Source organism: Hypomesus transpacificus, chromosome 12, assembly GCF_021917145.1.
Source record: "Hypomesus transpacificus isolate Combined female chromosome 12, fHypTra1, whole genome shotgun sequence".
Classification (NCBI taxonomy): domain Eukaryota; kingdom Metazoa; phylum Chordata; class Actinopteri; order Osmeriformes; family Osmeridae; genus Hypomesus; species Hypomesus transpacificus.
The window spans coordinates 3,285,014-3,311,452 of record NC_061071.1 but is presented as its reverse complement, the minus strand read 5'-3'; the positions used below and the strand labels follow the sequence as shown (position 1 = coordinate 3,311,452).

Below are 26,439 nucleotides of genomic sequence, written 5' to 3'. Positions count from 1 at the left end.
AGATGCTGAATTAAATTAGGATTGACAGAAAGTCGGATTTCAATTGGATTTAATAACATCCCACTTTTTTCTAAATGCAGACACATTATGTCCATATTTGCTCAAATATAACTAATAGGCTAGTGTTTAATTTCAACAATTTATTTTTCAAAAAGCAGGTTTAATGGTCGAAGGGGATTAGGTTCCAATGCAATGCAGAAGGGTCAATCCCAACATGTTACAGAGTGGAAGATACAACGAATTAAAGACGCCATATTTGACACATGCTAATTCTGAACTGACCCCAACCAACCCAGTCAAAACACAAACATGAGCCTTCATCAGAGATGAAAAATGGTCTTTATTACAAACCACAATACATAACTTAGAGGTGAGATAGAAGCCATTTCTTATATACAAATCAATGTTGATCCTGTATGATAGAAGAGGCTATGTCCCAAATCAAACACTATGCTCCATAAAGTGCACTAAGTTTGTTAGTGTGTATGGGGAGTAGGGTTTGATTTGGTTGTAATGGCACAAAAAGTATAACTGAAGAAGTTCCATGAAGGGATAGCAAGAGTGCTGCTAGTGCAGTCCCAGGTTCAAACCAAACATTGATGCCCAGAGACATAGAAGAGTCACAGTTGTAATTTTTTTTTGACCCATCTACTTTCTTTAAGGTTAGGAGTAGGGGTTAGGGGATAGTTAGATTATCCTTAAACTGGGTCTCTAGGCAACTTCTAGAAAGAGAAGAATTGAAAGCTCAACTGTTCACCGGTTCAACCTTTCAATCCAATATGGTGAAATGAGGTTTATCAATGATCAGTAAGAGGTTTAGATAAGATGAGATAACTTTCATGTTTCTTCTGCTGAATCATATACATAGTTGTAAAATATTATTTACATGTTCAAAAGAATGCATAATATTACGCTTTAAACTCTGGATTACATTAAAAGTACAAGGATGCACATTCGGAGTGTCCTTCGCACTGCACAACTCTTCATAACAGCAACTCTACACAGGAAACAACATCAAAAGGACACAGGTCAGAACAGGAAACAGCTTTCTGTCAGTGAAAAAACACAGAGAACATGGGAGCCCTATGAAGAACCCTCAAGGATCACTAACACACACACACTCGCACACACACTCGCACACACGGACATTAACAGGACAATACTTTTCTGTTTCCTATTTAGGTGAAAAACAGAATATAGTAATCATATAAGAACTCTTTATTTTGCTTAATGTGCTCAGACCTCTATGTCGTGAGACTTTCTCTTTTTTCTTCTTCTTCTTTTTACATATATCAACAAAAGAATGATGTCACCTCGCCCACCTGGCACAGGGGAACCCAGGGTTGGAGGTGTGGGTGGGGTAAGGGACAGTCCAAGTAATCCTAGCCCCTGATACACTGTAATGTTGTAAACATAACCTGTTGACATCCCGTTTTCTCACACCCTCTCCAGCTGCTACTAGCTTACTGCTAGCATCCCTAAAAACAGAAGCTATCCAGCCTTATTTGGCCGTACAGTCACGTGCCCAACCCATACGTCTTTTTTGACCAATGAGCAACTGCTCCTCTGGTCGTGGGATGACATTATCCTCCCTTCTCCTCCAGTAGCAGTCTGTTTCCACTCCAGATGTCAACCTGGACAGCCTCCACCATCAGGCCTCTTCCGATCTGTGGCCTCATTGGTTGACTGGTGTAGCACCTGTTACTAGTCTTGGACTAAGAGCACGTTACTGGTTGTAATGGATCCCCTAGTCGTCACTGAGAATGAGAGACCAGTTTAAGTTATTATAAGCTGTGCATATGAGACTGACTGGTTGACCTGGTTGGGAAAGATGTACCCTGTGTTTAACTAGCCGTTTTTCAAGACAAGTTTGTCGTTGCAGCAAGTTGGGTTTGCATATCTGATATAACTAACTAGTTGCTCCCTAGTTGGTTTGAAGCTGTATGGGTTTCACTAGTGTTATTGGGTTTAACTAGTATTAAAACAAACTAGTGCTGTTGAGAGGATTGGTGAGGCGTGTGTAGTGGTAGTCATGGTTGATGTTGTTGTTGTCATTGGTTGTGGAGGACAGTGCGAGGCACCCAGCCTTCAGCTGGGGGGGACTCAGAGTTGGCAGGTCGGTAGACCAGACACTGGCCGTGCTGGTTGGACGCTAAAATCTGCACTTTCTCTCCGCGAAGCACGGTGATCTCATCTTCCCGTACTGCTGTGAAGTCCTGGCTCACCAGCACCAGCTCCTATGCAGGTGCACACAAACACACACACACACACACACAAGGTTATCACTGCTTTTCCCTGAAGTAGGAATTCTAGAACTATTAATGTAATAAAGCATTATATACCCTCACCCATGCGACAAAAACAAAATGTGCAGTCAACTGCATATACTTGGGGTTTCTACAGTGACCTATTTTTACACAGCAGAATTGTGTCTGTGCTCTGGAACAATCAAGTTGATGTGATCTTATCTCACCTCGTCCTCCTGTGCCTCGCTCTCCTGCTGATTGTGTGTGTTGTGTCCGTTCGGGGTGGGGGGCACGGAGGGGGGGCGGCCTGATGTTTTGATCCCGCAGCCAGACAGGGGGCGGGACACCGTGTGTGTGCCCCCACCCTCCTTCCTCTGATATTCAATGGGAGACTGCAAAGCTGAACACACACAATGATGCACACACACACACACACACACACACAGTTAACTCAATTGACATCATTCTCCTGAAAAACATATCTGTGTGTTTGAAAGTCAATGGTGACTTATCGTCCAAGCAATGTTCAACCCCATCGGACAGTCACACATTTTTACTTGGACAGATCATAAAGCTTTCCAACTTTGACCTGTGCATGAACTTTGACCTGTGGAGGCTCACCAGAGAGGAAGTTGCTCTGTGTGTCCAGTAGTTCGGTGATGTGGGCCGTCCACAGCTGTTTGATGGCGGGGCTGGCAGCCTGCAGAGTGAAGCGCTCGGCAGAGCCCCAGGACCACAGCACAAACTTGCAGGGGTCTCCCTCCACGCTCTCCTGCATGGCCAGGTAGCTCACCTGCAAACACGGGCCACACCCACGGGCACACACACACACACACAGGTTAGACTAAGAGGTAAGCATGCTCACACACATCCAGTCAGTCAAACACACTAAACACCCTAACCCCACATACACACAGACCACAGTCAGAACATGTACACCCTGTCCAACGCTCCCACCCACACACCCACCCACACACACACACCCACACACACACACACACACCCTGTCGGCCTCACCTTAATGCTCTTCTTGTACTGGTAGCCGGGTGTGGAGGAGCCTTTGCGGATGAACTCGCTGAAGATGATGATCTGCTCGAACAGGAAGACCCGCCTCTCCTTGCTGCGGGAGAGGACCCCTCCGTCCTGCTCCCACACGCAGAAGGTCTCCTGCTGCAGCAGCTTGCCTTGGCTCGTCAGCTTGCCCTGAGGAGCACAGCACACCACGTGACTGCCTGACCTCTCAGCCCGTCAACCCGTCACCACGGCAGGCTGGGTAATCCTCTTCAAGGTTCAAGAGTGTCCACTCAATCAGGGTCTGAGATTCTCGTGCTTTTTTTTTGGGGGGGGGGGGGGGGGGGGGGCGGGTTGACGGATAGCTGTACATGAGAAGTGTGGCTGTGGCCGAGGGGTGGGGATGGGGGTGGGTGGGGGATCAAAGGGCAGGGCCGTACCTCGTAATCCTGTAGGCGACCCAGGTTCATCATGTCATTACAGCGTTTGGGCACCAGGGACATCAGTTCCATGGCTTTCTGCGGAGGGGACAAGCAATGCATCCATGCACACAGGAAGACGCACGTATGAAAGCACACACCAGCACACATACCGCCAACACACACACACACAAAGCAAACGATTAAAACATTTAAGAGGTTTTGTACGTAAATGCAGTGACTCGAGAATTCAAGTTGGATGTCTTTAAATCATTCATAATCAGGACAAACTAAAACAGGGGACGCTCATGTGATCGTCACCTGCTGATGGTGAACCGTGGTCTGCTAGCTACTTTACACTTTAACTTGGCTCTCAAGTTATCAAGCTGCACTAAGCTTGGGTAGCTATATTATTGCATTAAATGTTCATGAAATGAACACCAGAGAAAATATGACTTTGCTCAACTCCACTTTACAGCAAGGTGTATAGTATAATGATGTGGAACGTATAATGATGATCCCACCTCAATTTCCTCACAGTCCGATCCTGCTTTGGAGCTGTACTTGAGGAAGTCCTGAAAGAGAGAAAGAAGGAGGCATTATATGTATTCATACTGGACATCCAGAAAAAACACATACAAACACAAACATGTACCTTGAGCAGAAGTTGATACTTGGTGATCCTCTGAACGGGCTTGATTAGGTAGTCACTGACAGACATCCTACAGCTGATCTCACGTTGTATCTCCTACATGATACAAACACACACACACATTCATGGCCATCAGATTTCAGCCGAGCTGAGGTTCTTGGTTATTCTCTTAGTTATGTTTGTGAATTGTCTAGAAAGGGAGAAGCTCAATGATTCACAAAGAGGAAGTGACTTACCTCAAAGAAGGACTCATACTCAACCACAATGAACTCTGACCGTGGCTTGTTCTGACAGTAAACCACATACATGTGCAACCGCCTCTCCTGTAACACAAGTACAAAACACAATTCACATTGTTGGTTAAAAAATAAATTCTTAATTCCTGTAGTAAAACCCTTGGATAGGCCTTCTTTTATTTATTAGTCGTTTTGCATACTCACAATAGGACATACACACATAAAATAATAAACATACACACACACACACAGGCCTGGAACACTCACGTGTTTAATGAAGAGTTCTGCCAGCAGATCATGGTCCTCTACACATTTCTCTAGCTCCACCAGGAAAAAACTGCAAATAGGACATGACACCATAGTCAAATTCACCTGGCTTCTCATCACAGAAAGAGATCAACAAATGTATTCTGAAAATGTGTGCATTTGCAGGGATTTGAGAGAGTAGGTGTGTGTCAGGGATGTGAGAGGGGGAGCGGGGGTCCATTCGTATCTGTCTGTGTGTGTGTGTGTGTGTGTGTGTGTGAAGCAAATATGCTTGTACTTACTCTCGGTGCCAATCGTAGATTTGATGGATGTTCCCAAACACGATCTTATCTTTCCCCCTCATGTCCTCAGGAACTCCCCTCACCTCCAGCCTGGACATGAAGCCCTGGGACAAGGACCACAGAAGAAGAGGGTGAGATGGAGAGACAGGGGAGGGGGAAAAGGACGAGAGAAAAGGAGAGAGAGAGAAGAACAAAAATAAAGAGAGGGACATGGACAATATTGGACCAGACAAACTCATTTTTAAAGGACGCAATTGGTTTGCTGGTCTTACCTCTACTATGACACCGAGGTCCTTTACATAATCCTTCTCTGACTGTACCATTTCATTTACGACAAACCTGGAACACACACACACAAATAGGTTAATCAGTCATGAGTCAGTCTCACATTCACCGGGATGATAGCTGTATGTTGAACTTGTGTTTGTGTCTTACATGCGGCCCCTCATCGCCTTGTTTTTCTGCTCTGTGTCTGACTCATTTGACCCCTGGTCTGAATCCAGTCCCTGAGAGAGAGAGAGAGAGAGAGAGAGAGAGAGAGAGAGAGACAAGTAGAGAGACATGTAGAGAAAAGAAGTACTCATCAGCAAAACCTCCCAATTTCTACAGTAACAACTAAAAATCCATTCAAGACCCTTTTTCGAATGAATTATATCCTCCGAAGATGAGATGATTCAGAACTCTGACGCATGCATCTTCCGAAACCCTTACTGTACAGGGCGAAACTTAACATCTACAATTATAACTGAACCAGTTTGAATCGTTAATCCCCGTGACTCAGTACTGCCTCTCTCTCTACACTCCTTTTCCCCTTTCCTCCACAACCTGTTCTCTTTACTTTCTTGACCTTCTCCCCTATCCCTCCCTCCCTCCGTCCCTCCTCACTTCAGGGTTGTTGGGGTCCTTGATGATCTCCATGGGAGGGGGGAGGGGAGTGTGGGGGTCCTCCTCTGGCTCCTCCTCTCCACCACTCTGGACCGACTCCTCCCTCTTCCCACCCTTCTGCCGACACAAAGAGAGAGGGAGAGAAAGAGTGAAATAGTCAGCCTGTGGCTTGCCGTCACAGCATGTTTATTCTCGTTTTTAAAAGTCACTGCCCGTGTTGCCGCCGGCAGCCACTTTGTGTCTGTGTGTGCATTCCTACCACGTGTGTGTTGGCCGTCAGTGGCGTGGCCAGCTCTGGACGGTTCTCCCTCCTCCGTGTGCGGAGTGGAGGTTTCTTCCCCTGGCTGTCGGCTTTGCCCTGGCTCAGCCTCCTCACCGGACTGGTCAGCCAGCGCTTCAGCGTGTTACCCGTACCGGAGCCGCTCCGTTTGGGTCCCGGGGAACCAACGTTGACCCCGGGAGGACCCACTCCTCCCATGGGGGAGGTCACCACCGTGCTGCTGGAGCCCAGGGAAGATTGGAGGGTTGCGGCCGAGTCCAATCTGCTGTCACCTGACCCCATCGAATTGGTTTCTAGTGAGATAAATTGGAGGGAGAAAAGTGAGAGAGACAGAAGATAGAAAGAGAAGAGGCGGAGAGAAAAAAGAGAGAATGGACATACTGAGGATGGAAAGGGATAGAAATAAAGACAGATGGTTCAGAAAAGCGAGACAGAAATTGAAAAGCTAGGGTTCAAAAGTTTCTAAACAGTGGACTTTGTCAGGAAGATAGAGTGAACACCAAAACAAATAGAGTAGGAGAGAGTGAGGAAGGAGGGATGCAGAGATAACTTTGGCCTTCCCTCCCCTCAGGTAAACTTCCTCTCAAAGGAAACTCTCTGTTGACCGACCACACAAACAATACTCTGAAGAAAACAAACAGACACACAATCACACGCCTGAACAAACGTACATGCAAACACACCTTTAGTGCAGGAATGGATGCGTGGGTCATATGTGTTGCAAGTCACTGTAAATGTTGTTCTTCTGATGTGATATCTGGATCTGGAGCCATTAATTCAATGGTTAATTAACTACCCCATATCAAACAAATACACCCCCCTCATACACACACACACACACACATACTCATATATGTCAAGGAATGTCAAATATGGCACTAGACAGTGCGTGTTATGCTTTGAGAGTGAGAGCAGGAGTTTGTTGTCTTTTGTGAATGGGATGTGAGGACAGATAAGCTTTCAAACCCAGAGGTGAACATTCTGCAGGCAAAGCAAAATGGCAGATTAGTGAGTATCCCCCCACCTCCCTCACACACACCACACACACGCACACACACACACACTGAATCTCTCATACTCAGCCTGACTCACGCTATCTGTTTCTGCGTCTAACACAATTACTCGATCTCTCCGATACGTCACTCAATCAAACACAATTGACCATGAATTAAATCAATAGACTATAAAGCACTCAGTAATTTACAATGAGGTTATCATCAGACACACACGCACACACACACATTGAAAGTAAACTGGTCTTGTACATTCACACATACATTCACATACACACACTTCCTACACGTACACACACACCCGCATCACCCACCTGCTTCATCATCACTCTGTCCCAGCATCCAACCCAAAACTCTGGAGCATAAGAAACACCCTCTCCCACTGCGCATGCCTCCCTACTATACCCCACCAGAGAAGGACAGACAGGCAGAGAGAAACAGAGGCAGAGAAGGACAGAGAAAGGTGCTCCTCTAAACTCCTGACTGAAACCAAACTGTGAGCAGACCTTAAAACTCTGCCTGGGTGGGTATAAGGGCGGGTTTAGGGGAGGGGCGAAACCGAGGGGGGTGGACTGAAAGTTAAACTAGCTGAACAAGTTACAAAAAGGACATGTCACTCAGGGAGAGTTTGTGTGTGTGTGTGTTGGTACAACATGGAGTCTTAGTTGAGGCACAGTAGGATATCAAACTGTGATGTCTTACATTGAAGTGTAAGGCAGGCGCACACACAGATATACCCCCCATATCCTGTCCACTCCCCACACACACACCACACACACAAGATTCCTGTGTTGGGTTGGATTGTAGGTTTTAGACCTTGGGTCAATGTTTAACCCTCTAAACTCCCATTGAGACTTTACCTTTGCCCCCAGGCCTACATGTGTGTGTCTGTGTGTGTGTGTTCTTGGCAAGGTCAAGAATTATTTAGCCTGCTCTGCCAAAACAAACTTGAGATTAACACTGGCACGAAACTTAACTTTGGACAACCCGTCTACCAACACAGTCACACACACACATACACACACACAGACCCACACATGCAGACACACTAGAAGGTCCATGGTGAATTTCATGCACTGAAACTTCATTTATAATACAAAGAAACAGAACACAATCAAAAATTCAGGACTGTTTGTTGATGTCCCCAGAGTTTCAGTCTAAGTATCAGCTGTGTGTGTGTGTGTTTAAGTGAGGGAATGAATGTGCAAGGCTGGCACTTTTAGGATGATTTGGTTTAGTTTTATGTGATACATCTTTTTGTGTTTGCTGTTAAATACATTTTCATGTAAGTGATGTCCACACAAACACACACACACACAGAAACACACACACACAAACACATAATGAAATAATGAAAGTTCTGGAGAGGGATGTTTAAATTCCCCTAAATTAAACAGGAAATGAAACACTGGAGACATAGGAAGTGATTGGAAGACAATAAGACTGCTTCCTGTTTCAGACGCCACAGGGTTCAGAATTTAACCAAGGAAGGTTTCTATTACAACTGCAGACCATTGAGTCTACTATGTAGTCGTGTTGGTCATTTTTATGATTACCTCTGTTGAAGATGGTTGCAACTTGGATCTGACCATGGTGTAACCCCAGTGGAAGGTATTTTGCCAAACACTGTGTGAGTGATATAGTATATCCAAAGCATGCTAAAGACTATATCCTGGTTTGTGGCAGGTGTTACTGTCCGATAGAAAGGACAGGGATGGTGCACCTCATAGACCTGCCTTTATCAGGTGTGGTGAGTAGCAATCAAGCCCTTTTGTTGTTTGGTCAGAGGAATTTTCACACTTTGAACGTAATCCTCTTACTGTATGTGTGTGTGTGTGTGTGCGCGTGCCGACCTTTGGCGGTGGTAGCGGTGGGAACCAGGCCGTCCATGTCTGCGCTGTGCGAGTGCGACAGGCAGAGGGCGCTCATGGGCAGCAGGCCCTCCTGAGAGGGGGTGTGGTCAGTGGTCCGGACCAGACACCAGCCGGGCCGCTCGGCGGAACGTTCCACAAGCTCAACCGTCTGCCCACAGCGCACGCTCAGCTCCCCGGGACCGCCCGCCACGAAGTCCAGCAGAACCACGGTCAGCTCACAGCCACCAGACAGCTAGTGAAGGAGGTGTGTGGGGGGGGGGGGGAGAGGAAACAGAACGAGAGAAAGAGAGAGAGTTCATGGACATCGTGTCAAACTTTTGGCTTCATTTCCCTAGAAAATGAGAGAAGTCAAAATAAAAAGAGTATCCAAACATTCTGACAGAAATCAGGCTTACACTGCAGAAGACCCCCAGGGTTGCCAGGTTTATCTATATAGAGCTTCCAACCCAATCACAACATGTAAAACATATGGAGGTTCAATGCAAAGGGTTGCCAGGTTTGTCTAAGGGCCCTGTGTGTGATATAGGGGAGAGTCATTGTTAACCCAGAGCATCTGACTGGAGCATGCGCCCACCCTGCCTGTGAGAAGGAGATAGGGAATACAGGGATAACCAAGGAGGGAGGGAGAGAGGGGCGAAACTGGCACAACCCAGGAAAGGAAAGGAGAGAGAGAGAGAGAGAGAGAGAGAGAGAGAGAGAGAGAGAGAAGAGAGAGAGAAAGAGAGAGGGAGAGAGAGAGAAAGAGAGAGAGAGAGAGAGAGAGAGAGAGAGAGAGAGAGAGAGAGAGAGAGAGAGAGAGAGAGAGAGAAAGAGAGAGAGAGAGAGAGAGAGAGAGAAGGAAGGAGACACGAGTGGGGGAGGGGTGTGGGTGGAGGAGACCAGGAAGGGGAATAGAGGGACAGACCAGGGTGGGAACTAAGGATGGAAGGAACAAGAAAAGGAAAGTAATCTATGACCCGCCACTTTTTAGTGGACCCCTGAGAGAAACATGCTGATTGGGTAAATATCACATATGTAAATCACGGCTGTCCTTCCAAGAACTGTCTGCAATCCATCACACACACACATACACGCACACAAACGCTAATTCTAGGGGGACTGTTGGGGTGTTCCCCAACCAAAGCCTCTACATCTGTTGCAGGAAACCCTCCATATGGAAACAGAATTCCCACGGGACAGAGAGAGAGAGATGATGATGATGATATTACATAGAATACAGTACATAGAGTGTGCACCCAATAACAGTTTTAGACAGAATTTGTAGATTTAAATATTGCAACACACTATTGCCTGGATACAGCATATAGATAGACCTCTTAGAAAGACATTTAGCAACATCGTGGCATGTCTGACTTAACAGACTAACACAATACAGTGAAAATGGTAACATATTTAACAGCTAAATTAAATAAATGTAATTATGTTCATTTTAGACACATGCCCACACCAAACATAATTCAATATGTACACACTAATTCATGAACAATACACTCCACAAACACATCTATCATATATTCACACATTGACAATAACAAATATACACACAGATATACAGAAACAGACATTGAAGACAACATACCAAGAGCTGAACAGGCAAGTAGGGTAATATCTTTTTCTGAAAGTTGCAGAGTGATTTTAAACAGTGAGGGGAACACCCTCTTGAAATTGTTTTAACAGCACACACATTCCCGCACACACACAGACACAGAAAAACACACACAGCTGCAGCAGTGATGAGGTCATGGCTACGTTCTGAGACACACCCCTATGGCTTGCTGCTCAGGGAGGGGTGCTGCAGTTGATATAGTGACACACACACACTTCAACTGGGATTACTCACATTGGATGAATAAGTCTCTATACAGTATATCAGCCAACAGAGGTGGCTGATGGGAAGTGTAGTTCTGGTACCTTGTCACTATCAGCAGTGTTCTGGGAGGTGCGGGAAGCGATGGAGACCGTGTCTGGCTGGCTGCTGGCATCACCCAGGCTGTCTGCATCCTCGCTAGCGTCCCTGGATGATGACAAGTACACAGCATGCTACGATGAGTGACCCGTACACAGAAACAACAACGAAGAATGAGTTGGGAGTAACGTATAGGGCAAACTCTGACCTCCTGTTGATGCTGCGCTGGCGTGCTAGTGTGGGGGCGGGGGTCTTGGGGAGGGGGATAGGCTCCCTCAGAGCCCCCCTCAGGTGGCCCCGCCTCTCCTGTATCACCTGTCGCACGTTCCTCACCCACTCCTGCTTGAGCTCCAGAGAGGCAGCCTGGAGGAGAGAGAGGGAGGGTGTCATGGTGAGAGGGCACCTACTGCATGTGTGTGTGTGAGTGTGCGCGCGTGACTATACCTTGAGGACGGTCTTGTTGTCTGAGGTGGGGGTCCGACCAACCCACAGGGCAAACTTACAGGGGTCGCCCTCGATGTGCTCTGTCACCCCCAACTCAGAGGTCTGGAACAGGACACACAAGCACACATCAGACATAGCTGAGTCGAGTTTTTGTGGTGTTTGTAGGTGTCATCGTATCTGTCAAATGTATAGAACAGTCCCACCCTGAAGCTGATGAATCCGACACAGATGTTACGTGCAGTGCTAAGGTGATAATGTATTACAGGTCATGTATAGTGTGAAGTGACTCCAATAAAATACACCTTAGCTGGAGGATTATAGGTCAAGTCCAGTCCTACCCTTAGCCTGCTCTTGTACAGGTACTTGGTGCGTCCTGTGGAGTCCTTCATCTCCTTGCTGAAGACCAGCGACAGCTCAAACAGGAACAGGTGGCGTTCCCGCCCCTTCCGGATCAGAGACTTGGGATCCCACACCTGGAAGTTATCCTGGAGCAGCAGCTCTCCCTGCACCTCCAAGCCCTCCTCCAGACCTGGGGTTTCACCAAGCACAGGAAGTGATGTCAGAGAACAGGAGGTGATGCTACCACCCGGGGTGTGATGTCACCACACAGGAAGTGACATCCGTAGGACACAGAAGGAAGGGGAAAAAATTGGGAATATGAAACATTACAACACTTTGAAGTCATTTGAAGACAAAATACGGGTTGGTAAGGAAACTGAAATATATACAGTGTAAATGGATAGTTTACCCTCCAGCATGCTGACATGCATGGCGTCGTTGGCACGCTTGGGAACACTCAGCATGACATCCAGACCCTCCTTGATCTCACCTTTACCTTCCTCACAACACGCTAGCAACTCCTGAACACACAGGCACGCGGTGCACACACACACACACACACACGCACACACACACAAATACAAGTGAATACACAAAACGCCAATACTGTACCAGTAAGTTAGGCAAAAAAAACCTTGGATATAACCTTTGGCAGAGGCGTTGTCAGACATAACACTCTACTGGGGCACAGGCCCCTAATTCATATCTCTTTTTTTCTTTCAAGCTTGCTGCGCACAATGCACTACTAGGCTATAGACACACAGCAGGTCAGGGCCGCAAGTTTGATATCAGGTTGGGGGGGACATCAATAGTTAATGCGAGCGCGCACATTTTCTTCGCATTCATTTGAGCGCAAATACTGTTTTTTTGGAGCTTCATGTAATATAGTTTTTATGTTTTATTCAAAATAAGATGATTGGTTGGCCTATCATTTAGAAACTATCTTTAGTTTTGTAATGTTTTCTTAGTCTACCTCAATTCTGACTTGTGTGCCGAGTCCGACACCTCGGGGGTATTCCAGAATGCAGGTTATGTGACATACCCAGGTAAGTTAACTCCCCAGCAGACACCCAGCGTTGTAGCAACATTGCCAGTAGGTTGCTGCAACATTGTGAATCAGCTGGTGGGTTAATTTGCCCACTTATGTTGCATTACCTGCTTTTTGGGTTTTCAGTTATGTTTTTGAACTGAAATCAAAGCTAACCAACAGAAACATGTTCAGTGTCTCCAGCAGCATCATGGCTGGAGTGAGTCCACACCTTGAGCAGGAGCTGATACTTGGTGATGCGCTGAACAGGCTTGATGAGGGCTGAGGAGATGGAGTTAGCCAGACCATGCCTCCTCTGGACCTCCTACACACACACACACGCACACGCACACGCACACACACACACACACACACAGGATGCACAAAGTAACAGTGAGAGAGATTGAAAGACAGAAAAGGGAAGGGGAAATAAGGAAGGGAGGAGACAAGGGGTTCTCACCTCGAAGAAGCCAGCTCCATGTTGTTGTATGAGCAGGCTGGAGTCAGGCTTGTTTCTGCAGTACGTCACGTACATCTGGAACTTATCAGCCTACCAAAATGACACGTTAGATGTTACACCTTTGTATTGTATTTTTCTTTATTGGAGTTAATAAATATAATTTGTTATAATGTCACACACGCACACACTCTCACCCATACCCACACATACACATACACACATAGCTATTAAGGATGTCATGAGTGTTACCCAGGTGACAAAACAGTGTCCCACATCTTCGGGAAGCTGCTCATAGTTTTCCAGCTCCTTAAGAAATATACTGCAACAAACATACAGTTATTAAACAACACACACACCATTAAACAGTGTCATTCTACCCCAATTCTGTCGTGTTGAGTCCACAATGAGCACACCCATACCTGTTATGAAACTCGTAGATGTCCTGGATGTTTCCAAACACAATGTCGTCCTTGTTGGCGATCCCCGCAGGGATGTCCTCCGATCCACTCGTCATCTTCCAGAGGTAGGTCTGGACAGGGTCAGGGGTCACATCAGGTCAACACCCTCCACACATACATCAACTGCAACCGTCGAGGTGACGTTCGTTCAAAGCTGTTTCAACTATCATTCGATGCTGAAAGTTGATGCGGTGTTCATTCAGCTTGGTCAGGCCTCTCTCTCACCTCAATACACTCCTGCAGGTCCCTCACATACACTCTCTCAGTCTGAAGGAGCTCAGCCATGATGTACCTGCAAATGCAAACACACACTGTGACACACTCTCCCATCTGCTAACACCACCATGATACTTCTATCTCTGGGTCTTTTGCTCTCCTGCTCCCTCACTCTTTCTTCCTCGCTGTCCTCCTCTTCTCGTCGCTGAGCTCGTGGTTGGGGTCATTGAGGTTCACTTCCGGGTCCGAGTCAGACAGGCTGTTTGGGATCAGCTCCAGCTCCAGGTCCTTATTGTCCTATGGGGGCCACCGTAGACGCATTCACAATTCAACTTTGCTGACCAAGCAGGAGAATTAATTTAGCTACTCTTTGCAGGTAGAAACATTCCCCTTCTCAAACACACACACACACACACCTGTGAGCAGCCCCCCAAAGCGGTCTCCAGGGCATTGCGGTGCTGCCCCATGCGCAGGGAGAACTCGCGGTAGCGCTTGTCCACGGCCGCGACACACCTCCGTAGCTCTGTCCTGTGGGAGTGGCCTTTACCCAGCATGCTCTCTGCTAGCTGGATCAACAGGTGCACCTTCTCCTGAGTGTTCTGCAGAGGGGACGGGGGGTTTAAATACAGGGGAGCGGAACGTGAATTGGAATCAGAAGTCGACGACACAGACGTCGTTCGATACGTTGAACGATTGGCACCTTGTGTTGGCGTGCACGCCTTAGTGTCAATGTGGTTATGTGCGCGTGAGAGATTTGACCTTGGCAGAGACACAGAACTCTCTATGTTGTGCCAGCAGCTCCTGGGTCTCTGCGCCGGTTGCCCCTGGCGACGTGTGAGTGGAAAGGTAGTGCTCTCCTGTCTGCTGCAGCCAATCAAGAGCCTGGATGAAGGGACGAGAGAGATATGAAGACATGTGAAGAGAGAGAGAGAGGAGGATGGAGCAGGGAATGTACGGAACAGTTTCTCTCTATTACGATTTTTATATCATTAGAAGAACAATCCTATATGTTCCATTCGCAGTTAATTTCCTGTGGGCGTGTCCGACTGACCTGCTGGGCGTGGCTCTGGAACAGCAGGTACTGCTGGCATTGGTCCAGGCGACGTTTCCTTAAGGTCCAGAAATGAAGCACCCTATTCTCCCTCTGCAGGAGCTCACTGAGGATACCTACAACACACACACGCACACACATTAATTCAGTATGACTCATGAATTCCTGAACAAGTCAAAGCAGAAGGAATTGGGTTTACCTTTGACCTGCTGCTCTGGCACACGGGAGTGCCCTGTAACTTCGGCAATGCCCGTCACCCCAGAGGCGGTGACGCTGTGGCCAGAGATGGTTGCCATGGTGACGCTGTTGCGGTGGATGTACTTGAGGAAGACCTCGGCGTTGCGTCTCGCCAAAGTACAGGCCTGGCAACGCAGGGTTCAAATACAATCACTTCCCCTATTCTCCTTTCTCTTTCACTCTCTCTCTCTCTCACTGAATTTTACCCTCAACATCTCTCCCGCTCTCCACCCACAGCTCGTTCTCACCACTTCCCTCTTTCTCGCTCACCTTCCTTTTGTCCCTTCTTAGCCACAGCCTTGCCCTTATTCTCTCCATTCCACAGCCTCCCTCCCTTGCTCCACCCATCCGTCTCTCCTCCCTGCCCCAGCCTACCTTGAGGAAGGCCTCCTTCTGCTCCATGTGTTTGTTGATGAGAGGGATGAGGTGCTCCGGCTGTCCCCGGGTGCCCTGCCTCTCGCCCCCGCCACACCAGTCCTCATCCCTCCGGTACTCCTGTTCCAGGCTCTCCAACACACCACACACCTACACACACCACACACACACACACATCTGAGTACACATTCCAATCTCACGACGCACCGATCAGCATTAAGTTGGTTATTAGTGTTGGCTCCTGCTGGTAACAGCGGGGCGCCACTGTAAAGACCAGGATTGAGACAGCAGAGAGCCACTTGCTCTGCCAATAACACAACCTCCAGGTCAGAGGGGCTGCTGGGAGGTGTAGTCTTTAAAAACAGACTTCCTAAGAGTTGTAGTCTTCAGGACTGATGTGCTGGGAAGTGTAGTCTGTTGAAGCAGACTTCCTTTGAGCTGTAGTCTTTCGAGAGCTGACCTGTTAGGAGTTGTAGTCTTTAGAGACTGGCCTGCTGGGAGTTGTAGTCTTTAGAGACTGACCTGCTGCGAGGTGCGGTAGAAGGCGGCGGAGGCCATGACCAGCTTGAGGCGGTCCTCCATGCGCAGCATGAGGGTCTGCCAGTGCAGCGCCACCGTCTGGGCGCACGCCCTCACTGCCTCCGAGTCGTAATGCCCCGCCCTCACCAGGAGCTCCGCCCTCTGCTGCAGAGCCAGCGCCACCTGGTGGGTCCTCTGGAGAGAGTCGGCGTGGAGCAGCGACTGGAGGGAGGGGGAGGGAGAGAGAGGGAGGGAGGAAGGGAGGGGGAGGGCAACAGGAGAAAATGAGGAGGAGAGGTGAGGAGAGTCATAGGTAGAATAGGAGAAAATGAAAAGAGAGGTGGGAGGGAGAAGGAAAAGGAGGGAATTAAGAAGACAAAAGTACTTTTTTCTTTCAAATAGCTGCTCTGGAGCTGATACTGAGAGAGGGGTGTGAGAGTGCGGTGCAGTGGGTGTCGTTACCTCTATGGCCTGCTGGAGGCGCTCGTGTTCTCTATGCAGCTGCTCTGCTTCAGATAAGGAGCTGGAGTTGATCATGCAGGAGGACAGCATCACTTCTCCCTCACCAATCCAGCCCAACACCTGACCACACACAGACATTAAACATGAAACAGTGCAGAATACACACAACATGTCACTATATATAAATGTGTGTGTGTGTGTGTGTTGCCTACCTGTTTGACTTGTGTCTGGAGGTGGCGTAGCTGCAGGCTCTGCTCCAGGTGTGTGTGCGTGTGGTCAGCTATCTGGTGCAGCTCTTTCTGCTTCTCCTGAAGAAGCTGCTGGAGCTCTTCTACCTGGGAGGCCAGCTCAGTGTCTCCCTCAGCCGTGAGCTCAATACCTGACACACACACAGACACACAGTCACACACGTACACACACATACATACACCCACATACACACCCACACATACATACAAACACACACACACACACAGACAGACACACACATACATAAGATGTAGCCCCCTTTCAGCTGCATTGACATTGGAATTGCAGAACAGATGACGGTGTGCCCACAGCAGTCAGACCCATGCTAGTCCATCTCTCCCTCAACCAACGACTGCTTCTTCACATCACATTACACTGTAAATGTAGCTTTTATGTTTCCCAGTAAAGGTACTGTGCTATTCCTGTCATGTATTCTAACCCTTCTAGTTTGTACATACTTCAAAAGCCCTCATAGCAGAGATGGGTTTTATAGGATACAAACTAGCAAGCTATCTATACAAGCTATCTATACAAGCTATCTATACTGGGCAATGACAGTATATGAATACTTGATAAGCCTTCTATTACAATATGGAGGACTGCATACAGGATTTCTGTGATCAGAGTGTGTGTGTGTGCGTGCGTGCGTGTGTGTGCTTGTGTGTGTGGAATGTGTGTGTATGTGTATGTGTGTATGTCAGTGGTTATCACGGGATGGTTTGTGGCTAAATTTGCCAGTCTGGCTGTGAGGACTCGTCTCCATGGTAAATTCAATATGTAGGTTTCCATAGGGACCAGCTGTGCGCTTGAGAGAGCAGTTTCCATAGTAACCCCAATCCCCTTCCGTCCCCTTCCCCCTCCCCCCATTTAGTGTTCAACCCCTTCTCTCCCTCCCTCCCTCCTTCTGCCTCTCCTATCTATCATATTCAGGGGATTCACAGGAATACAGTAGTAAGTACCAAGTCAGTACACTGCAACCCTCTCTCTCTCTATCTCTCTCTCTATCGCTCTCTCTTTTTCTCTCTCTCTCCTGTTCTCGTTACCTCTATGCTCCAGTTCTTCACATGTATGAAAGGACGTGCCCACATCCATTTATCTCTGTCTATCTTTCACTGTCTCCTTTCGTCCTCTCTCCTGCCTTCCACGGACTCCTCTCCTCGCCTCCCAGCCTTTCTCATCTCCACTGAGGTTGCCTCGATCCCTCCTCTCCTCTTCCCCTTCCCTTCCTATTCTCTTTCCCTTCCTCCTTTCCATCTCTCCTTTTCTTTGCTCCTCAACCCCTTCCTGCACACTTCCCCTCCCTTTACGCCTCTCCTCTTTTCCCCTCCCCTCCCCATCCCTCCTCCTATCTTCTAGCGACTCCTCTCTTCTAACTTCCCTGCTCCTGTCTCACCTGAGGCCTGGACTTCAGTGATGTATTGCTGAAGATCGTGTCCCTGTTGGATGACCTCATAGGTCATGTTGTTCATGGCCAGCCGTCGCTCCATGTGTCTGTGGATGCGCTGCTGTGCTAGCGTTAGCCCTTCTGGGTTAGCCTCCACTAGCCGCGACGGCGCCAACCCTTGCTTCTCCTGGCTGGCATCCCCAACGCGTGGCGCTGCTACTGTTAGCTTCTCGGCTGTGAAGTCCTGAGCTTGCTTCTGGAGGTCCTGTTTCCATGCCTCCATCTCCCCTGTGACCTGTGGAGAAAGAGGTTAGACTCAGGCATGGACACACCAAGAGCCTACACAGACTCACACAGGCTCACACACACACACCACAACATTAAACCCACACGCGTGTACAAATATTTCCCCTGCCCCCAACACGCGCGTGTGTGTGGTCTCTGACCTCCAGAGTGCACTGTTGTAGTATGCGTAGCTGTAAGTAAACATCCAGTCTGATCTTCCTCTGGTGAAACAGCTCCTCCAGCTGAGCCTGGGACTCCTCCAACTGCTGCAGCACTGTCTCCACATGGGAGACCGAGCTGCCTTGGGGCCTACACACACACACACACACATTGCACACAGACACACATGCACAAATCCACACATACACATGTATGAACCCCACCCACCCACCCACACACACACACACACACATGGATGCACACAACCACATAGACATGCCAATGTACAGCCACAAACACACACACACACACAACAAAAAATACATTAAAACACAGGCTAAAATAATCGCAGCTTTGTCCGATTAGTAGAGCCCGGAATTTGATGTGTTGCCTGTGGAAATGTGCAGTGTGGAATACTGTCAATGACATCATACAGTATGAGGAGAAAATAGCTGATGTTATCAGATCTGATACACTTAACTGTACACGCCAGAAGGCTTTAACCCATTACATCCCTGTATGTGTGTGTATTCATACACAAGCTACACAAGCTTGTATGCGAGTACACGCGTGTGTGAACCTCTGAATCTGAGCGTGTGTCTGTGTGTACAGGGTGTGTGTGTGTCTGTGTGTGCATTAGTGTGTATGTGTAACCTGAGCTGCAGGATGAGGTCCTCGCCCTCCCTGATGACGCTGAGCGAGGCGTCCTGGGTGCTGGCCTGCTGCTGCTGCTGCTGGGTGATCAGGACCTGAAGGGCCTCCACCGACTCTGGACACACACACACCTCGCCCATCATCTGCTTCTGCAGACCCTCCATCCACGCCGAGAGCTACACACACACACACGCACACACACAAACACACAATACAGCAGGTATGTGAACCATCATTTTTGTCGTTTATGATACCATTCACAAAAAGTATTCATGTGTGTCTATGTGTTCCATCCTGGCGAGTGTAGTGCCTCTTTGTTGTGTGTGTTGCCTCAGTGGTGTGTGTGTGTGTATTACCTCCTTGCTGAGTGTGTATTACCTCCTTGGTGTGTGTGTAGAAGGACACGGCCAGGTCCAGCAGCAGCTTGCGCTGCTCCACGCGCTGGATGAAGGCCTGCATGCGAAGCTCCAGGTCCCCCGCAGCAGAGTAGATCTCCCCCTCCTCGCACTCCCCCGACTGGGCCAGCTGCCCCGCAGCCTCCAGCAGCTTCTCCGCATTGGTGTAAGTGTTCTGCAGGGGATGGGCGGGAGGGAGGCGAGACAGAGAGAAGATGAGAGAGAAACGGAAGATGAGAGGAGAGAGAGAGAGAGAGAGAAGATGAGAGGAGTGAGAGAGACACGATGGAGGAAGAGTGAGTGTGGGGAGAAAGAGAGAGAACAAAGAGAGAGAGACTGAGGAGAAGGTAGAGAGAGAGAGAGAAAGTGCACGGTGTGTGTGTGTGTTCACCGGGGAGTGAACATGTGTGAACGTGAGCTTGTGTGTTACCTGGGCCACCTGCTGGAAGTCGTCATGGCGTTTCTGCAGCGCACGTGCTCGGTGGAGAGACTTGCCAACGCCTGTGTGCTTAGTCAGAAACACCTCCCCATGCTGCTCCACCCAGTCCACCACCTAGACAGAGAGAGGAGGTGACAGAGAGGCCGGGAAGAGGGAGGGAGGGAGGGAGGGAGGGAGGGAGGGAGGGAGGGAGGGAGGGAGGGAGGGAGGGAGGGAGGGAGGGAGGAGGGAAGGAGGGAAGGAGGGAAGGAGGGAAGGAGGGAAATACATACCTGCCGGACATCTTGTTGAAAAACGCACAGCTGCAGACGCTGGTGTAGGCGAAGCTTGCGCCGCTGCCACGCCCCCTCAACATACTGGTGACCTTGCATGACCTCCTGCAGAACTCCCATGATGCCGTGAGCAGCTTCGGAGAAGTCTACAGGTGCCGTCGGTAACGAAGACTCCTCCAATTCTGCCGGGCGTTGTAAAACGTCGAGAAGAACTTTCCCACTCTCACTGACCTGGGGTACAACACACACATGTTCACATTGTAAGTAAAGATCAACTTGACATGCAGAGAGAAAGAATGAACATGCCCCCTGTATGTGTGTGTGTACTGTATATATGTGTGTGTGTGTACTGTATGTATGTGTGTGTGTACCTGTTTGTAGACAGCAGAGATCTCTTCGTAGAGCTCCTGGTGCTGCTGGATGGACGTGTCCAGTTCCTGCATCTCAGCTGGGAGCGGACTGTCATGACAACCCTCACACCAGCCCTTCAGACGAGACAGGAACTACAACACACACACACACAGAACGGATTCAAAACACACACATACACACACTTGCACACGCACACAGATAAACACACACACATTTACACAAACACGCTCTCTCTCACACACACATACACACACGCATACTCTCTTGCACACATACACACACACACACAGACAGACACACACATACCTGCTCAGCTCCCTGGTGGAAGCCTGTGGAGAAGCTCAGCGTGCTGCTGCGGTCCTCCAGCACTGTGGTCAGTCCCTTCCAGTCCTCCTGTAACCGCGACGACACACTGGTGATCCGCTCAGCCCCGTAGTGTCCTGTCTCGCTCAGCCGCGTCGCCACGGAGACAACGCTGTCCACATTCACACTCCCGTTCTGGGGGGAGAGTCAGAGAGTGGTCAGACACACGCACACGCAGTCTCGGACTCTCAATCAGTCTATCAGACATGGACACTGTCAAAGCACACACACACAGACACGTACCATGCAGTTCATGGTAAAGTGCTGATGCTGGGCCTGGAGGTCGAGGGCATGCTGGTGGTTCAGGCCGACGTCTGTCTGGCTCTGCAGGAACAACTCCTTACTGTGGGAGATCCACTCTGACATCTGAACACACAGACGGAGAGGGGGAGAGTGAGAGAGATACAGAGAGAGAGAGAGAGAGAGAGAGAGAGAGACAGAGAGGGAGGGAGGGAGAGAGAGAGAGAGAGAGAGAGAGAGAGAGAGAGAGAGAGAGAGAGAGAGAGAGAGAGAGAGAGAGAGAGAGAGAGAGAGAGAGAGAGAGAGAGAGAGAGAGAGGGGAGGAAGGAGAGATGAGAGGTTATCCTCACATGACCCACAGTCATCAAAGAGATGGATCCATTCACTCAGCCTGCACTATGAGAGAGGAGAGAAGAGAGGAAGACAGAGAGAGGGAGACAGAGAGAGGGGGAGATGAAGACCGATAGATAAATAGAGAGATTGGGAGAGGGATGGATGCCAACCCACCGGCTGCCAATGCTGCTGCTTCTCCCAGACAGCAGATGGCCTCAACTACTGAGCTCTAAACTGCAACACAGCAGGGTCACCACTATCTCCTGCATCTCTCTCTCCCCTACTATCTCTCCTTTCTCTCGGTCCCCATCAATTACTCTCTGTCCCTCCTTCCCTCACTCCTCTCTTGCCCTCGGTCCCCCTTTAGCTCTCCCATCTCTGTCCTCCTCTAGCACTCTCTTTGTCCCTCCCTCCCTCCTCTCTCCCTGTCGCCCTCTCTCTCTCTGTCCCAGTCTATCACTCTCTCTCTCCCTACCTGTATCACACACACACACACGCACACACACCTTGGCTGCGTCCTGTTCGTACAGGTGCAGCTGCAGGGCCTGGTCCAGGTGCTGCTTGTGTTCGGCCCAGCTCTGCTGAAGATGTGTCCTGGCACTCTGCAGCCTCTCCAGTAGGGCGGCGACCTTAGGCGCCACGCTCTGGAAGTCCGCTCCACCCGACAACCAGCTGCCGTAGCCGTGGTTACTGCTGGGGGCCTCACCCGGGGCGTCGGAGCTGTGGGTGGGGCCAAGCCGCATGCGCTGGAGCAAGCTCCGCCCTTCGCGGTCGATGGCGTCGACAGGCGCCGTGGCTACGGCAGTTCGTAGTCGGCCGTGCTCCTCAAGAAGCCTGTGGAGTGTTGGTTCACACACACACACACTTTGTACACACTCACCAAAAACACTCACACCTCATACATTGACAAAGCATCTTTAAGCTTCCATCTTACTTGCGGGCCTCATCCACACCCAGGGGCTCGCCTTCACGGGCCAGCCCAGCCTCCAGCTGCTCCAGCTGGGCTAGGAGCTGTCCGGCAGCCCCTGTGAACTCCTCCAGTCCCAGCCTCAGCTCAGTCCACTCCACATGATCATACTCCAGAGACCCGCCCAGGTCAGAGGTCAGCTGGGATGGGTCAACCAATCGGGAGAGCCCCTCCACCGACACAAGACTAGTCTGATGAGACAATGGAGGGATGTTACCATGGCTGTATGACACACACATAAACACACACACAGACACACACACACAGTCTGACAGGTACACACACAGACAAATACACACCTCAAAGCTGAGCTTGGCGCTGCCCAGGTTGGTCTTGTGTTTCTGCCAGAAAGTGTCAGGTTTGATGATGAGGGCCATGTGAATGTGGGCAGGGAACCCTTCCTGTAGCGTCCGTAGCAACGGCTTGACGCTCTCCCACTTTGAGCCGCGCATGTCAACGACCACCGTGAACCCTCGGGCCCGAACGTCATCACTTTTAAGGGGCAGGGTTGGGAGCGAGGATGGAGTGGGAAAACGAGGAGAGAGAGAGAGAGTGGTTGAGAGAGTCAGAAAGGAGTGTGTAGGAGAGAGACAGGAAGGGACATAGGGAGAGAGAGGGGGGAGGGAGGGAGGGAGGGACACGTCAGCACAAGTGAGGACCGTTTCAGAGAGACTGAGGCATGTGAGGCATCATGGTGGGGAGAGAGAACGAGCAATGTGTCATCATCAGATAGAGCCATTAAAGAGAACGAGAGAGAGAGAGAGGGAGAGAGAGAAAGAGACAGAGAGAGAGAGAGAAAGAGAGAGAGTGGGGGGGGGTGCATGGCTGCAGATTTAGTCAGAGAAAGAAACATGTCATAATTATAGAGTGGAGAGTAATACAGAGAGACAGAGGGACATTTTCCCTGCAGAAGGGAGAGGGTAGAAAGGATGAGATGAAGGGATTGGAGGGATGGTTCTACCTTGGTATGGTGGAAAGGTAGGTGACTAGCCTGCTCAGGTCCTCCTGCTTCACTCGATCGTGATTGGTCCGTGAGGGGAAGGTAAGAATTGGGCCGCCCCTTTTATCCCTTCCACCTAGGACAGTGACATCACACAAGCGTCCTCTCAGAATGACATCATCACATTTTGTGTAACTGCCATAGGGGCTGAATAACGTTGTCATGAACAAGGCATGGTTCCATCTCTGGCCCAGGGTCCTTCTGGAAACCGTTACCCAATACATCTTTAAATGTTGTTTTCTTCCGCAGTAAAGCAAATAAACAATGCAAAAGCATTTTGACGGAAGGGAGAGCGGGGAAGAAGGAGTGGGAAACAAAGAATGGAATAGAGCCAGTGACTCACCTGATACAAAGGCCACTTTCTCCCTCAGAACAGTCAGCACATCCACCGCTTTCACCCCCTCCCCCCGCGCACCCCCTGGAGCAAGAAAAGAGGGAGGGTAAGGGGAGGGGGGGGGGGGAGAGATGGGGAGGGAAAAGTCTCTTATTAAAGGGTCGTAAAGCAGGATTAAGTACAAACATTTGAGCACTTTTCCACATCCAATGAATGACGCAAGAGAACAACACCGTTTTCTACCGTTCCTTGGTGGTTTTCACGAGGACCCAGACTTGGAGGACATTTAGAGCTGTGCTGGGGAGATGTTTGACATGGTTCACCTTCATGTCAGCCTCCCAAAGAATTGAGGACGTTTACCACGAGGTCATCTCAACTAAAAATCAACCGTGCAACACCCCCTCTGCTCCCCCCCACTGCACCCCTCCCCCCCCCCCCTCCCCCCACTGCACCCCCCCAGGACACAGCAGTGGTGGGCACATAGAGGACAGAAGGACGAGGGGAGGGTGGACGCTCTGGTAGTGCTGCCACAGTTTACAGGACTTGTGTTTGTTAATTATGTGTGTATGCAGTGTTTCCCACGTCTTGTTCTTTGTTTACACTCAGTTTGGTGCACGCGTGTGTGTGTTTGTCTGTACGAGTGTGTGTGTGTGTTGATCCAGACTAAGCACATCTGCTGTTTAGGCCTGTTAGTGTAATCTTCTGTGGGCACAATCCTGGCAGGAACAGCTGGGGCATTGGGCCATAGGACAGTGTGTATGTGTGTGTGTGCGAGTGTGTGAGTGTGTATGCACGGACGGGTGTGTGTCTCAGGAGAGAAAACTATCATGAGCTGTTCTCCCACTGTGTTACTCATGCATTTGCCCCCAAAACAGCCCTTCACTTTGCCTGCTGGCAAAACCCCAACCCAGCCACCTCCTCCTGCAGTCCCTGATCCCCATGGGCTGCCTTTGTGTTAGCAATATGGCTGAGTCAGTGTCCTAATGACACTTATCCAGTTGCTGCAAAGATCAATCAACACCAGATCAAGGTAATACAGTATCATTTCCAGATCAGAATTGCACAAAAATAGAGAAAAGAATCCTAGAACAGGAAGTACAGGAAAGTACACATGGCTGACTTCCTGTAAGTCAGGATGTTCATTTGCAGAACTCCTGGTTCCCAGGAAGTGGCTGGAATAAACGAACACCAAACTAACAAACGCCCTATAGCTGTGCTGAGGAATCAACTTCGGCCAAGGGGCCGACAGGGATCCACACATATAAGCTCATACACACAGAAAAACGTATGTGTTCCATGTACCACTACCACAAGAACAAGAACTGCTCTTCCTCTCACACAGACACACACACAAACACACACCCAAGGGCTTCTGGCCTTTACATATGGACAGGTTTATCACTGTTCTTCTGTTTTTATTTCACTTCAGAGATAACAGGTGCAAACATAAAGCAAGTCTGGCCCTCACCATACTGACAGATGTTTACCCTGTCTGCGCTTGTAAAACACACACACACACACACACACATACAGAATCCCACCACAGGCAGATATGCTAACTTTTCACAACAGAAAAACTGCATTTGTTTCACCCACCAACCACATTAAGACAACCAAATTGAGTATACCCGCTACACCACTAAAGAGCTTTGGCAGATTGTCATTGGTCATTGAAAATGACAAGTGATGCTGATAATACACTCACAGACTCTAAGCAGCTTATTGAAAGGTCTGCACACATTTACATATTATACTGACTGTACCCCCCACCCAACCACCCGCAAACAGTCAGCCAGACAGCCTTAATATACCCCCTCTCTCTCTCTCTCTCTCTCACACACACACACACACACACATCACCCATGCCAGTTCAGACTTTGATCTGATACCAAACAACAATATGCCTTGCACTGGCAAAGCTGATAAGCCCATGCAGACAGCCCCCCCCACATAAGGGTCTCCCTAAGATCCTCCGTTGGCCAGGGAACATAAGTACCCCTCCCCAAACTAGCATCAAAGGCTGCCAAAACCAACGTCATAATCTAGACTGTCTGCAATCAAGCAGTTTGGATAGTCTGTGATGGTGTTCACTCAAAAGCCCTTCTGGTCCTTCTGGAAATGTATTTATTACTTGGTCCTGTTTAACTGCTCTGTTTCCAAATGAGAGTCTTATTTGTAATAGCAATTCATAAAAGAATGACAGAGATTTCACTCCAGCCTTGCACTGTGGTAGCCTTCTGGTGGCAATAGTGGTACTGATTCAAGTGACAGACTTATGTTTACCATTATTCTCACGCCTGAAAGCTCGAACCAGGAAGTCGCAGGGCACCCGCAT

The 26,439-nt window shown here is 49.2% G+C and overlaps 1 protein-coding gene across 1 annotated transcript; it reads right to left on the bottom strand.

The window, feature by feature from the left end:
- Positions 1-296: 296 nt before the first annotated feature.
- On the bottom strand, positions 297-26,439 carry kalrnb (kalirin RhoGEF kinase b). The gene is made up of 50 exons (XM_047031340.1): positions 26,400-26,439; positions 24,114-24,188; positions 23,732-23,846; positions 23,070-23,262; positions 22,738-22,961; positions 22,310-22,637; positions 21,474-21,596; positions 21,174-21,365; positions 20,867-20,998; positions 20,496-20,726; positions 20,215-20,337; positions 19,768-19,959; positions 19,390-19,565; positions 18,738-18,885; positions 18,301-18,586; positions 16,871-17,037; positions 16,659-16,778; positions 16,200-16,418; positions 15,678-15,827; positions 15,265-15,427; positions 15,066-15,181; positions 14,774-14,896; positions 14,431-14,613; positions 14,187-14,311; positions 14,024-14,090; positions 13,760-13,869; positions 13,590-13,659; positions 13,341-13,430; positions 13,113-13,205; positions 12,263-12,374; positions 11,853-12,043; positions 11,515-11,616; positions 11,279-11,433; positions 11,076-11,178; positions 9,091-9,396; positions 7,167-7,203; positions 6,257-6,570; positions 5,998-6,111; positions 5,548-5,618; positions 5,385-5,451; positions 5,113-5,216; positions 4,832-4,901; positions 4,565-4,651; positions 4,332-4,424; positions 4,201-4,251; positions 3,698-3,775; positions 3,264-3,449; positions 2,868-3,039; positions 2,474-2,646; positions 297-2,237 (listed from the first exon to the last, which is right to left on the bottom strand). Exons 1-50 carry the CDS (start codon positions 26,437-26,439, stop codon positions 2,052-2,054), a joined length of 7,146 nt encoding a protein of 2,381 aa, XP_046887296.1. The 3' UTR covers positions 297-2,051.

What these genes read in the sequence shown, in the direction of transcription:
- kalrnb (XM_047031340.1), bottom strand. Translation starts at nt 26,439, where the DNA reads ATGCGGGTGCCCTGCGACTTCCTGGTTCGAGCTTTCAGGC. An exon ending in GGTGTGGATGAGGCCCGCAA is followed by an intron (nt 22,638 to 22,737) that starts GTAAGATGGAAG and finishes AACACTCCACAG; the next exon opens with GCTTCTTGAGGAGCACGGCC. An exon ending in AGGACAGCGAGGAAGAAAGA is followed by an intron (nt 14,091 to 14,186) that starts GTGAGGGAGCAG and finishes TTGCATTTGCAG; the next exon opens with GTACATCATGGCTGAGCTCC.